This window comes from Hippocampus zosterae, chromosome 11 (assembly GCF_025434085.1).
Source record: "Hippocampus zosterae strain Florida chromosome 11, ASM2543408v3, whole genome shotgun sequence".
In the NCBI taxonomy this organism is placed as follows: Eukaryota; Metazoa; Chordata; class Actinopteri; order Syngnathiformes; family Syngnathidae; genus Hippocampus; species Hippocampus zosterae.
The window spans coordinates 12,244,514-12,258,828 of NC_067461.1; the positions used below are offsets into that span (position 1 = coordinate 12,244,514).

Consider the following 14,315-nt stretch of genomic DNA (forward strand, 5'->3'; position numbering starts at 1 on the left):
GAAACAGTCAACAAGGTAAGAGACTGTCTCCTTACTAGGGAAAAAAATGATTGGCTGAACAAAATACATCTAAAACCTCTTACTTCAAAAAGAAGTCAAGATGAACGCTATCGTGGTTGTCCCTTTAGCTTCAAGTTTGAGTCAGCAAAAATGGTGCCTTGCTCTATAGTTATTAATATGGTGCCTTGCCTGAAAAATGCCTACAAGTCCACTACCAGTTTTGTCTCTGCTCAGTGCATAAAACGCGCGAGTGACCCAATGCCTGAGGCCAAGTGTCTATCCGGCCTGCCACTATCGAAAGCCTGGCTACATGGCTGTAACAGGCCACACAGCTGTGGACTGGAGAAAGTGGTGCAGTGCCTCCGTGCCTGGCTGAGCACGGTGTAATGAAGCATGGCAGAAAAGAGAGGAAAGGAGTGCGTCTGCAGGCTAGGCATGACTCTCGTGTTCCTATGCAACCAAGGCGGAGGGCTAGGTCATTCAGGACCACCTCTATGCTGTCTCCATACTCTCCCCTTTCCCATTTTGTGCCCCCAAAATATAAATGTGATCCTGCCATGCAACCTATCACATCTAATTTGTTTTCATTGGAAATGACATATTATCATTTGACGTTGGTGCGTCGTTTCTAATCATTAAATTAACAGCTCAATAATTGCCCCTATTGAAGTATTCATGTCTAACGTTTATCTTTATGATACTCTCCTCTTGCTTTTTCAGTGAGACATTTGGCTGCAATCAAAGGTCCACTGAGGAAGAGATGTACTACTGAGTTTTGACTGACAGACTCAACATGGGAGGATGGAATTCCTCACCTCACCTCAGAGTCCATCCCATATTTTGACAAGCTTTTCATTTGCATACGGATGAATACATTTACCGAGCTTTTCAGCTTTTTAAAACAAGGTCAGTGACTCAAGTGGAGGATTAAAAATAACATCACTGGCTGACTAAAAAACAACAACTCTCCAGACACCAGCATCAGTGTGTAAGAGGGAAAGTGTATCACATTGAGTTCGGGATTCCTACAGAGTGTATTAAACTACCTCAAAAGACAGCCTACTGTGATGCCATACGTTTCCTGTGGGCAACAAGTGTGGATCTATTCTTAGCTGCTGGCCTGTACTTCAGCCCATTTCTCCTAGGTTGGACAGGAGGAGGTGAGATTCACGCCTGCCAGGTCCCACTGTGTTGTTGTAGCCCGTGTCCAGCTGTAGAGACGATGGGGCCCAAGGACCATCTGTCCCCAACCAGCAGATTCAGGGCTCAGAGTAAAATGGGGGCGGGTATGAGATGAGTTTAGATGGCGTGTGTGTGTGTGTGTGTGGGGGGGGGGGGGGGGGTAAATCAGCTTTGTGTTACCATAAAGCTGTCTCTCCTCTCTCCTAGCAACGGCCTGCCATTCCCTCGATTTTAGGTGGAATGGTCCTCTTGGTCGGTGTGCACGGCCCCCTCACTCACTCTCTCCTTGTCCTATTTATGGTAATGAGCCATCTGCCCTCTCTGTAACAGCCGCCCAAATAGAGGAGGGGATGAAGGGAGGGGTCTCTGACGGACAAGCGTCTGAGACAAAGACGCTTATCCTGTTGTGTCTGCCTCTGCCCCAGTGGATGCCTTCAGATATTGACATGGTTAAATGATGATCCATCAAAAATATATGTTGTGGACAAAGCATCAAGGAGGCTTATTTGAATGGAAGAACTGAACCAAATGATTTATGTGTGCATCTGATTGTGATACAGTGACCACACCACCACATTGGTAGACATGAAGTTGTGCAGGGTATTTATTTGTAATATCAGCTCAACAATGACCCCTACCCAATCTTGCGCACACAGTTTTGACTACTGGGTCGAATAATGCACAGCAAACTCATTATCCTCTGCTGCTGTATGGATTTGTCCCTGTGACTTGGTGACATGATAGCGTTGGTCACATCAGCCAATAGAGAGCGTTCAATAGACTTCTGTTGCTACTGGATACTGGATTGGTTACCAAGCCAACACATGTGCTGCACTGTCATAACTCAAGTGGATTAGTCGAGAAGAAGACATGTGTTTCTGCAAGAAGACTGGTGATCCAGTTTGATGTTTACATGGCTAAATAAATATAATTTCCTGGTCCTCCTGGCCATTGCAACGATTCCTAACATTTTATTTTACGGGGATAGCTTTGTCACACACAAAACCACAACATATTTCATGCTTCGTTAGTTCTCAACTATCGATTTTACAAGAAACGCTTTGTGAGGAGAGGGATTTACCGGTAGTTGAGTTTTGTACAGTACCAGCATTAAACATAATATCCTCAGCTAACTATTGATTCCTGCCTTTGCAAGGTCAATCACCATTAAAAGAATGGAAAAAAAATGGTTGCAATCAAGCTGTCACGTTTAGGAAATTGCTGGTTAGTTTTGACTCAGTGGTGTGAGTCATCAGGTGTGTAAAACTGTACCTCAAACAAGTAAATTAATTTTAGACCAGTCTGGAAAGTGTTTTTATAGTGGTCACACAGATGTAGTATAATGCAGCAAATTTAAATTAATCTGTCATAAAGAATACTCCTTTATCATATGCAACAGTTTTAATACTATTCGCGAATCCAAATCTTTTTTTTTAATCGACCACCAATATGGAATGCAATGGAAAGACAAAAACTGAATGATGTGAAGCATCTTCCAAACAATAGACTCTGTCTCTATTGCATGGAGAGCTGGCGATTGTTGATATGAACCACAGAAACCATGTGACACTCATTCATTGGAGAGAAGTGAGAGGAGACATCTAGAGGGCAACTAGCGAATTGGAGCCAGCGGTGTTTGTTGGTATTAATAAATACCGTTTCAGTGCTTATATTGTCATCATACAATAACCCGAGTGCCTTACAGATTTTTAAGAAATAAATTGCGTTACACGGCGGCCCGGTGGACCAATGGTTAGCGCATCGACCTCACAGTGCAGAGGGACCGGGTTTGATTCCAGCTCCGGACTTCCTGTGTGGAGTTTGCATCTTCTACCCAGGCCTGCATGGGTTTTCTCCGGGTACTTCGGTTTCCTCCCACAGTCCAAAAACCTGCATGGCAGGCTGATTGAACACTCTAAATTGTCCCTAGTTGTGAGTGTGAGCAGATGGTTGTTTGCCTCTGTGTGCCCTGCGATTGGCTGGCAACCAGTTCAGGGTGTCCCCCGCCGACTGCCCAAAGACAGCAGGGATAGGCTCCAGCACGCCCCGAGACCTTTATGAGGAAAAAGCAGTTCAAAAAAATGGATGGATGGAAATTGCATTACAATGTCTAATTTTATGTGGTCACACTCATTTGAACAGATTAATTAATTCATGTTTTGGAAGACGATATGTTAAAGAAGAACAACACAATTTAAATAAGTTATCAATCTGAAATTTAATAGCACAAAGTTCAATAACACAGAGTGAATAAGAAACGTACACTATGTGGTGTAAATAGCTCTTATTTATATGCCATCCACTCAAGCTCAAGAGCACCACCAGTAGGACAACCCCAATTCACCAGCTGATACCTTTCACTAAAAAGCACGAGATTTCAACTTGACATGATCAAATCGATAAATCTTTCAGCTGATTCCTGAAACTGTCACTCACATACAATATGACAAAGACTATATTAAGCAAAACAAAAACATATTCCAGCTGACTTTGGGTGAGAAGTGAGGTACACCCTGGACTGGTCACAGACAAGAATGAACACTTACATTAATGCCTATGGACAATATAGATACTTAAACTAATGTTGCTGTTTTTATTTATTTTTTTTAAGAATGGGCACATGCTTGAGCTTAATTTCAAACCCAGAACATCAGTCCAATGCGCTGCCCAAAAATAAAATGGAAGTGAAACTTACTCTAATCATGTAGGTTTGTGTCTGAAATTGTAATTCAAAAAATTGTGCACAGCGGGGTAAAAACATCAATGCTGATTGATCAACTTTGAGGGGAAGTCAAGTAATTTTTTTTTACAATATATATGTTCTATACGCACTAATCTAATCGTATTATTCTGATTAATATTACATATGTGGAACATATGGGTTGGGGTTGGCCATTTTGCCACTTAAATGTCGACTAAAAGTTACATCGCAATTGCTGAAGGCTCAGCTGTCTGAACAATTTATCATTTTGCGACCGAAATCGGCATCTCAGACAAAGCAATTTCGAGATCGTCAAAGCTGCGTTTTTTTTTGTTGTTGTTTTTTTTAAAGGGCTCATTCAACGACATTCACCAATCAGTGGCATGATACTGTGGACAGGTCACACTAACTACTCAGATCTGAACTGGTTTAAAAAAAAGGTTGCATCAACGTCACACTCCCAACTGTCACCCATATGCAAGTATGAAAGTGTACAAGTGTACACTAGACTTTTCACAGCCATTTAAAAAAATAAAAATAAAAACGCACAGCTTTGACGATCTCAAAATCGCATTGTCTGAGATCGCGATTTTGGTCCCAAAACAATAAAAGGTTCAGCCTTAGTGAGCAATGAGCAACTGTGATGTCATTTTGAGTCGACAGCAAGTGGCACAATGGTCAACACCCGAGATGGATAAAAGCAAGTGGATTTTGCTGCTTCATTCATCTTCCACAAACAATATGAATCAGAATACCGTGTTTAGACTCGTGGAGGCACATAGAACATATTATTTTAAATAGCATTTTTGAGTTGATTTCCCTTTAAGTGGATAAAAATACAAATAACGATTATTAACTATTAAAACAATGAGAATGTGTTCATTTCATCACATGTAATTATGAAATTTGTATTGCCTGTTCAGGCCAGAGACAGTGAAATTGGGGTGGCCCCAGGCCATCGGGCCACTGTTAATGTAGAACCGTGTGCTTCGTGACAAAATTCTACATAGCCTTGTCAAGTTTATTGGTGCGAAACCACTCAATAACATTTGGTACACCCTAAGAATCTCACAAGTAGCATAAACCTTTACAGTGATCATAATTTGATAAACTACACTGATAAATTATATTTGGCTGCATGAGTACAGCGTAGTACAGTTCTACACAAGGCTACTACAGCTTTGTAAAGGCTCGCTACTTGATTCGACTTTTGTATTAGTATATATTTGAATTGTGAAGGTTTACTTTAAAACAATCACAATGCCGTTTATCAAGTCACCTTACCTCCAACCAGGAGCCTCACTTAAGCGTTGGCTACAATTTGGGTGTAGTTGGTGCAATCGTAATTGATTGTTTGGGCTGGATGTAAGAGGGCCATGTGACGGGGAGAGGTTGTCCCATGTGATGCGACTGATTCCAGGCGGACTGTGCAAGTCTGTTATGGCTCCTCCTGCAACAGTGGTTAGGCCGAGATATAGAGCCAGTGTAGGGGACCAGGAATAACCCGACCGCCGTGCAATTTTCTTAAACCCACCGCAGAAGATGACAGATCTTGCAATGCTCCTGGAAGAGGCCTAGACGATGCGCTCGACGTCGCCTCTTCTGCTGTGAAGGCTTCGACATTTCTTCCGATTAACAACACCCCAAATGAACTCCGTCAGAGCAAGTAACGTTAGCAGAAGACCAAGGCGAGTGTCGAGGCCGCGCCCGGTGCAGCCGGAGAGGAACCACCAGGAAAGAGGTAACCTCGATATTGGTCTGGGAAACGTTCATGTTGCTTTGTCACTCGGTCAATACTTATTTGTCTGGATATTTATTTAAGTGAAGGTGTGTGATCGTCACTGTTGTTTCAGATCTGCAGAATGTCGGTTGTTGTTGAAACGATAGGTGCCATATACCAGGCGTATACGTCGGCTTGTGTTGTCAGGCAACGCCGAGGCTTTTGTGTTGTGACCTAGCATTCAGGCCGTTCTTTGTTTTGCTCTAATTTATTTTTTTGCTCTGCGTGGGCATTGATTTGAGTCGACTTGTATTACCAATGTTGGAAGTGTGCTTTCCCAACAACCAACGTTTGTTGTGACGGTAAAATGACGAGCTTGATACGGGGGTTGCTTGTTTCACGACTGACAAACGTAGGAAATGGGACACAAAGTGGTTGTCGTAGCATACTCAATGAACCCAGCCGTGCCCGATGCTATTATTAGCATGTTTGGCTAACTAGTTGAACCCAGGTTTTTCGTATTAGACCCTTTCTGGTCAATGAAGGAATACATCTTTGGGATTTGATGTTTTAACAACTATGGTTTGCCTTACTGTAAATTCATCGAAACGCACATTTACTGTAATGGAGTAGAGTACGTGCAGCGGTTGCAAAACGTAAACAAATAGCTGGTTATGCTGTTGTTATAGCTGAAATGCGTTTGATAGACAAAGAACAACATACAATTTCGCTAGTGATATGCCTTAGTAATTAGGTGCTAGTGGAACCCATTCACGCCACCTCTGTTTGGCTGGAGTCATTATCTGGAGTGATCTCATAAAATATACTGACGGATGTTTATTGTCCATTAGAAAATTTTACAAGGTGTGTGCAGGTTGGTCTTTACAATTCCTACCTGATTTATCTGAATCTGATTGTTGCATTGGTTTGGGTGGGGACTGGTTCATTAGCCTGGGAGTGTCATCTTTGCAACCAGAGCAACAAGCAGACAAGGCTTTGCATCTCCCTTCAGGGGTACCTAACAACCCACCATTGCTTAGCATATAGCACGGAGTGAATGCTCTATTTAGGCTTGATTGAATCCCCTTCTTGATGGGATCTGTATTGGTTTCTGGAGCCTACAAAGTAGGTAATTACAACTTTTTGTACCTGTGTTCTATTGTGTCTTTTGTGCTGTTGCTGACAAATGTTGTTGCATAATGTACTTGGCAGTCTTTGAGATGGCACTAATGTAATGTACCTGTATGCTCTACCTACATGCAATATACATATAAATGTTGTGTCACCTGTACTTCATTCATGTCTGTCAATACAAGGGATGATCCGACCAGGGTTGTATCCTGCCGGTTCTGATCCCAATTATCTATAAGTGAGATCGTCCGATACAGATTCAGACGACTGCTTAGATTATTAGGTCCACACTATCAAATCACATGAAAGTTCCACACGACAGCATGATAGTTTTAGCTTAACCCTCCCTGGTGCAGTGTTAAGGAAAGAGGGAGGGGATACTACACTGCACACAGGCTGGTCTGTAGTTGGCTGCGGGCTGAATTATTATTATTATTATTATTATTTTGTGATCCGGCACTGATTGATTATATGCCGGACATGTACCTTCCCACAGAAACTGGCCCATCGGCCGGAGCACCACTAGTCAATATCTTACATATGTGTTTTGTTCAATCGTTTGATTAATCTCTATCTTTACAATTACCAGATGAGGACATTCCTGCAGATATGGTTGCAGAAGAATCTGGTCCAGGAGCTCAGAACAGTCCATACCAACTTAGAAGAAAGTCTCTGCCCAAGAGAACAGTGTGTCCGACAAAGACAAACATGGAGGTACAAGAAACAAGATGACTGTGCATGCCTCATAAACACAACTTTGTGTACAAATGTTTCCTTTGATTTGTTCTTCTCACAGGGTGCTTCCACTTCAACCACAGAAAACTTTGGTCACCGACCAAAGCGACCCAGGGTTTCAGGGAAATGTCAAGATATTCCATGTAACTATGCACACTTTTTGAGTGTACTGTAGTGTTTGTATTGACACTCGAATCAAATAAAAATGCACTTTGAGCAACTGATTATACTGATTACCGGTAGTTTTGCCCACATTATTAACTTGTTTAAATGTGAAAAAAATCAATGTAGTCTTGAATGAAAAGAAAATTGGTGGATAAAGTGAGAAATAGAATCTACCATGTTGGGTTTATTCGGTAGATGTTTTCTAGCATAAGGACATTGTCTTGAACCATTTCCCCAGTGTGGGACAAATAAAGGATATCTTATCTTCACTCACACTCAGACTTAGTCCAAATTTCCAACTGTACAAACAGAACATTCTAAATCAAACCACCTGAAAGTAAAATTGCATTCAGGCGGAATTACATGACGGACAACCTGACATGCGGTGTGACTTCTTGTAATTAAGTATACAGTATATGCCTGTTGTTCACTCATAGCCCCAAATATATCCTTTCAGCAGCTCCAGCTGAGCAGTATTTGCAGGAGAAGCTTCCAGACGAGGTGGTGCTAAAGATCTTCTCATACCTTCTAGAGCAGGATTTGTGCCGCTCGGCATGCGTGTGCAAGCGCTTCAGCGAGTTGGCAAATGACCCCATTCTCTGGTGAGTGTCTGGAAGTGTGTTCCATCATTTAAAGCACTATTTACGAAGATTTTTTATTAAACATTGCATCTTTAGGATGCTTACAAGGATGTTTATTTTTTAATAACATTCACACACTTATTTCTGTCATGAATTGTTCTGTTTGCCACACACTGTCACAATACCAAAGTTCTGACGTACTTTATAGGCGGTTCAAACAACAAAGCGTACTTAGGAATCAGGGGGATTTTTTTTTGTTTATGATTGGATTTTGTTAATATTTTGTTCTGATTTCTATAAAGTGCTTTGTTATAGCTGCAGATGTTGTGAAAGCATTGTATAAATAAAGTTGAGCTACATACACTATACTTTCTGGAGTATACAGCACTTTTCTCATTTTTTTGAACCCTGTGGCTTTTAATATGATGAAGCTTATTGATGTTTAGTGACTCGTTTAAAGCCACCATTACCCATACTCTCGTCATATACTGTGATATTACCGAAGACGTCACAGTGGACCAATGAAATTGTTTGAGTCCGCCCTGATACTGAATACTCAGCTATTTGCAGTAGGAGCAGGCTGCCTGAGAGAAATGCTTGTGTGAAGCAGTACACAGCTGTGTAAGGAGCAATTAATAACTAAGAGAAGCATCTTGAGTTGTGTTTAATGAGCATAGGGAGCGAGTGCCATAAATACCAGCCATCTTTGCAGTGCTCTCTCTGTTGTTTGTTTGGTGACGTACTCCCACCATCGCTAGCAATGGAGAACTTGAAAATGACTTATTCTGTTTGACTATGTAATATTAATGGTGAACAAACATACTGTTTTTTTTTTAAACTCTTATAATGCAATTACAATCCATCTTTATTGATTTCACAACATCTGCAGTTGTAACGAAGTGCTTTACCGAGCATTCAACCCAAAAAACCAAGAATACAACAGAACACATTACATAAAACATCAACAATAATACAATCGGAACAACTATTTCCATGTATGCCTTTTATAGAGCACGGTTCTAAAAAGTGATGATTTTGGAGGACTTGGACTAGGAATGACTACCAGCTGAAAATAAGCATGTTTTGCCATTTTTATTTGAAGATTTTTCTTTGCTATTTGCGAACTGCACAGCACACAGCACGTTTGGGGAGGGTAAAATATGTTTTTGTTGCATTTTACGCAGCAAGATTTTTCAATGCTATTTTAGTAACTGTAGACTTTACAGTCCTATGCCATGCCGATAACAATACAATATGGATCTTGTTTCAGGAAAAGACTGTACATGGAGGTTTTTGAGTACACGCGACCCATGATGCATCCAGAGGCAGGGAAGTTCTTCCAAATAAATCCAGAAGAATATGAGCAGCCAAATCCCTGGAAGGAAAGTTTTCAACAGCTGGTACGATATTAATTCATGAGACCCCTGTGGTTGTCTTTTTTATTTTTGTGTGTGCTTTATTTAAAGTATTTTAATTTCAGCATAGTAAAACAATGTGCTTTTGCAAATGCCGTCCCTATGTCTTTTTCATGGCATCGATGGCCACATTAAATACAACCACACACTGTGAACATTGTCAGTTGTAATAGTCTTGACTGACACTGTTAGGGAGTTTCAGCCCATGACACAATGCAGAACACATTGTTAAAGAAATGAGAGATGTCCTTTTTATTTTTTTTACATCTATTTTGAAACATTTTGTCTTTCTTTTGTGCTGGGTTTGGATGGCTAATGTAAAAGAACACCACAGCCCATAACTGTGACCTTCCATTTGCAGGGTGTGAAAGGCACACTGTGTTTAATTTGTCTTCCTTTGGGCTACATTAACCTTGAAGGTTTCCTTGAACCAGTACATTTCTGCAATATTTTCATGATGGCTTCACCCCCACTCATCTTAATACCGTCATTCCTCCCACCCCAAATGTCTTTGTCAGAGTTCGTATTGAGAAGAATGGCTAATTGGGTGACCATTTGTTTGCAGTATAAAGGCGCACACGTGAAACCAGGTTTTGCAGAACACTTCTACAGCAATCCTGCGAGATACAAAGGGAGAGATAACATGTTTGTAAGTGACTTCACGCAAACATTTGTTGTTCCTTTCCAATACTGCAAAGATGATCTGACGCCTTTGTTTTTTCCCCCCATCCAAGTACTATGACACCATAGAAGATGCTCTTGGAGGAGGTCAGGAGCCGCACTTTGACGGCCTCATATTTGTTCACACTGGTATTTACACAGATGAATGGATCTACATTGAGTCACCGATCACAATGATTGGTGCTGGTATGCGTGTCTTACTTTTTACATTTTGTTTCTTTGTTGAGCGATTCTGCATTCTAGTTTAACCCTTATCCTCTGTTTGCAGCTCCTGGCAAAGTGGCAGAGAAAGTCATCATTGAGAATACCAGAGACTCCACATTTGTGTTCATGGAAGGTTCAGAAGACGCCTACGTCGGTTACATGACCATAAGGGTGAGTTTACATGATTATTATTGTTGTGTTGCCTGATCTCACGAGATGGTGATCATCTGGACTCTTGTGTCCACTGTAGTTTAATCCTGACGATAAATCCGCCCAGCACCATAATGCCCACCATTGCTTGGAGATTACTGTCAACTGCAGCCCAATTATTGACCACTGCATCATACGCAGCACATGCACAGGTAATTAAGGCTTCTAATACTTTGCTTTGCTTCAAGAGTGTGTCTCTACATTACGTAAATGTTCATCCTGTATTTTTTTTCTCCCCCCAGTGGGGTCAGCGGTGTGCGTTAGTGGCCAGGGTGCTTGTCCCACAATCAAGCACTGTAACATCAGTGACTGTGAAAATGTTGGGCTTTACATCACTGACCATGCCCAGGTACTACGCCCCGTCATTCACTCAAGTCTGAGAATGAACATTTCAGAAAAGTATTTAATGTTTTTTCCAGGGAATATATGAGGACAACGAGATCTCAAACAATGCTCTGGCTGGTATCTGGGTGAAAAACCATGGCAACCCAATCATCAGAAGGAATCACATTCACCATGGCAGAGATGTCGGCGTTTTTACATTTGACCACGGCATGGTATGTTTTCAAACAACAAATCCCAGTAAGTAGTATTTTCCTGCCATTACGGCACCGTGGTTGTCAAAGTCCTTTTTCTGGTCTGTTTCCAGGGTTACTTTGAGAGCTGCAACATCCACAGGAACCGCATCGCCGGGTTTGAGGTGAAGGCGTACGCCAATCCGACAGTGGTGCGCTGTGAGATCCATCATGGCCAGACGGGGGGCATCTACGTGCATGAAAAGGGCCGCGGACAGTTCATTGAAAATAAAATCTATGCCAATAACTTTGCCGGAGTGTGGATCACCTCTAACAGCGACCCAACAATACGGTCAGCATGGCCACCCCAGCGTCAAAATGTTTACGTATGCATGTACCTGTGCCCTTTATGCTGAAATGTGATTTCTCAATGCAGGGGAAATGCTATATTCAATGGCAACCAAGGTGGAGTGTATATTTTTGGTGATGGCCGAGGTCTCATTGAGGGAAACGACATCTATGGAAATGCCTTGGCTGGGATACAGATCAGGACAAATAGCTGCCCTATTGTCAGACACAATAAGATCCACGATGGTCAGCATGGTGGCATTTATGTGGTGAGATTGCAATTTAGATGAAATCCATAAAGTTTGAACATTTCTTATCTTTTAACTGTATGTGCATTTTTAATGAGGCACCTGGCTTTTTTTCCCCGTCACACAGCATGAGAAAGGACAAGGTGTCATCGAGGAGAATGAAGTGTACAGCAACACGCTGGCTGGAGTGTGGGTCACCACAGGCAGCACGCCGGTACTGCGGAGGAACAGGATACACAGCGGCAAGCAGGTATGATTACAACCCGTGTTACATTGGGTTTCCACTGGGTCAAAGTCTTTTGATTTTGAGAATAAAATTAAGGCTTTAAAGTTTCACTCACAGAATATTGTCTTGAATCATTTTTATTTGGTCTTAAATTACATTCATATAGCTTGTCTGAAATAAAACTCTCCCACATCATATTTGAATATTTTCCAGCTATACAAGCAAAGAACCCAACAAAGCAACCAATTAGCTGTCACATTATTGGCGAGTGCCTGTTAAGTGTCCAGGGAATACCGACATCACGTAGCAAGAGCAAAGTGAGAAACCTAAACCAGCTGATAGAATAAACTCTGCTGTTATTATTATTAACACAACTGCACAGTAAATGGCATGACTTGTTTTAAAGGGACAAGCTTGTGCTGGATTTGCCACGTTCATACAGAGGGTTTCTTTTTTATTTTTAGTTATTCAGACGTTAAAATGTAAGTCAACATGAAATGGTCTGATCAGAATATTCAGATTCATCACCATCTTTCATTGTGACAGGTCGGGGTCTACTTTTATGACAATGGCCATGGTGTTTTGGAAGACAATGACATTTACAATCACATGTATTCTGGAGTTCAAATAAGGTTTGTATGAGGATCATTGTTTCACATTACTTTGGTCCATGCGGACCTGAAATGTGTTCTAGAAGTGAGCTTGTGTCCCAATTATGCCCTCTCTCCCATAACTAGAACTGGCAGCAATCCCAAAATCCGGCGGAACAAAATATGGGGAGGTCAGAACGGTGGCATTTTGGTTTACAACTCAGGTGAGTAGTGGACTTATGAATAAAATTATAATAATTTAAAAGATTATTTTTGTAATGGTATGATGACCCAAATTTTCTTGAAATTGAAACGGTTTGTTTTGCAGGCCTGGGCTTTATCGAGGACAATGAGATCTTTGACAATGCAATGGCAGGAGTGTGGATTAAGACAGACAGCAACCCAACCCTGCGAAGGAATAAGATCCATGATGGGCGAGACGGCGGAATCTGCATATTTAATGGCGGAAGAGGTAACTACATTATGTTGACATGAATCGTTGTCGTTGGACTATTGAATACGATAAACCCCTGCCCACTCACAAATTCACCTATTTAGTCTCTCTCCCCCGCACACACAGTGAATTTATTGTGCAGGAAAAGATGCATGAAAAGAGTGAAATTGTAATGGTGTTCATTCAGGGGACGGAACATTCGTATCAGTTTAGTTATGAGCTCAGTATTTTGTGGCATAACGGAGATATATTCTTAGTAAGGAGAGCTGAACGTTTACATGAAGACAAACAACTCAAAGTCGTATTTGCCAGGCTAGTTAGGTTGGCTTTCAAATCTTGTGAGGCGTAGTTTCAGGTGCTCTCATTTTTTGACTGGCTCATATTTCACTGAAAACAATTGGGAGGCTGCAGTTATGAGATAACGTATGTGTTTTAGTCTGCTCCTGTTTCATTCCACTCTCGCTTTATTTATGTATGTATTATTATTAGGAAAATATTTTTGACAAAGTTGCTGTGGTTAGATGCAAATTATTTTTTTAATGTACTTACTGGAATTTATTTTCAATTTACAAAGATAATTGTGGAATAACAGCTTTCTTTGGTATTTGAAAATGGATGTAAATTGCCATTCGTGTCTTCCTGCAGGTTTGCTTGAAGAAAATGACATCTTCAGAAATGCCCAGGCAGGCGTCCTCATCAGCACCAACAGTCACCCCGTCTTGAGGAAAAATAGAATATTTGACGGCTTTGCCGCAGGTCAGTTCACGTGACATCCAGGATTGAGTGTAATTACAGAACGTCAAAAAAAGGCAACGTATAGCCAAGTCCCATTTGTTTTCACCAGGTATCGAGATCACCAATCATGCCACGGCGACTTTAGAGGGCAATCAAATCTTCAATAATCGCTTCGGAGGGCTTTTTCTTGCATCTGGTGTCAACGTTACGATGAAAGGTATTAGCTTGACAAACTTTCGACCAACTGTTATCAAATGACAAATGTAATTTTTGTTGTCCTGCAGATAACAAAATAATGAACAATCAAGATGCCATTGAAAAAGCTGTGAGCAGAGGTCAGTGCCTGTACAAGATTTCAAGTTACACCAGCTATCCAATGCACGATTTTTACAGGTAATTTCATGTTAAGAGAACCAGATAACAATGTCACCTGCTGTTTTTGTTTTGTTGACTTTTCACGGCTCCCATTTGGCT

At 41.3% G+C, this 14,315-nt stretch overlaps 1 protein-coding gene and 1 long non-coding RNA gene across 5 annotated transcripts in view; one reads left to right on the plus strand and one right to left on the minus strand.

Moving 5' to 3' along the window:
• Positions 1-1,768: 1,768 nt before the first annotated feature.
• Positions 1,769-5,239, minus strand: LOC127610860 (uncharacterized). Its single transcript, XR_007965053.1, has 2 exons — positions 5,168-5,239; positions 1,769-3,235 (listed from the first exon to the last, which is right to left on the minus strand). It is a non-coding gene; the product is annotated as an uncharacterized LOC127610860 (long non-coding RNA).
• A 61-nt stretch (positions 5,240-5,300) lies between these two features.
• Positions 5,301-14,315, plus strand: part of fbxo11a (F-box protein 11a) — a 42,783-nt gene continuing 33,768 nt past the window's right edge. The window contains exons 1-20 of one of the 4 annotated variants that reach the window (XR_007965052.1): positions 5,301-5,624; positions 7,324-7,448; positions 7,531-7,612; positions 8,092-8,236; positions 9,486-9,615; positions 10,196-10,279; positions 10,365-10,497; positions 10,580-10,686; positions 10,766-10,877; positions 10,968-11,074; positions 11,145-11,282; positions 11,375-11,592; positions 11,677-11,857; positions 11,964-12,086; positions 12,609-12,694; positions 12,800-12,876; positions 12,981-13,124; positions 13,752-13,862; positions 13,951-14,058; positions 14,126-14,176. Coding sequence is in view for 3 of the 4 variants with exons in the window: in XM_052081336.1 (XP_051937296.1) it covers positions 5,531-5,624; positions 7,324-7,448; positions 7,531-7,612; positions 8,092-8,236; positions 9,486-9,615; positions 10,196-10,279; positions 10,365-10,497; positions 10,580-10,686; positions 10,766-10,877; positions 10,968-11,074; positions 11,145-11,282; positions 11,375-11,592; positions 11,677-11,857; positions 11,964-12,086; positions 12,609-12,694; positions 12,800-12,876; positions 12,981-13,124; positions 13,752-13,862; positions 13,951-14,058; positions 14,126-14,234 (2,414 nt within the window). In the remaining variant the exon portion in view is untranslated. Of the gene's footprint in view, positions 5,625-7,323; positions 7,449-7,530; positions 7,613-8,091; positions 8,237-9,485; positions 9,616-10,195; positions 10,280-10,364; positions 10,498-10,579; positions 10,687-10,765; positions 10,878-10,967; positions 11,075-11,144; positions 11,283-11,374; positions 11,593-11,676; positions 11,858-11,963; positions 12,087-12,608; positions 12,695-12,799; positions 12,877-12,980; positions 13,125-13,751; positions 13,905-13,950; positions 14,059-14,125; positions 14,235-14,315 lie in introns of all 4 variants that reach the window. The other 3 variants (XM_052081337.1, XM_052081336.1, XM_052081338.1) reach the window with 3 other exon arrangements.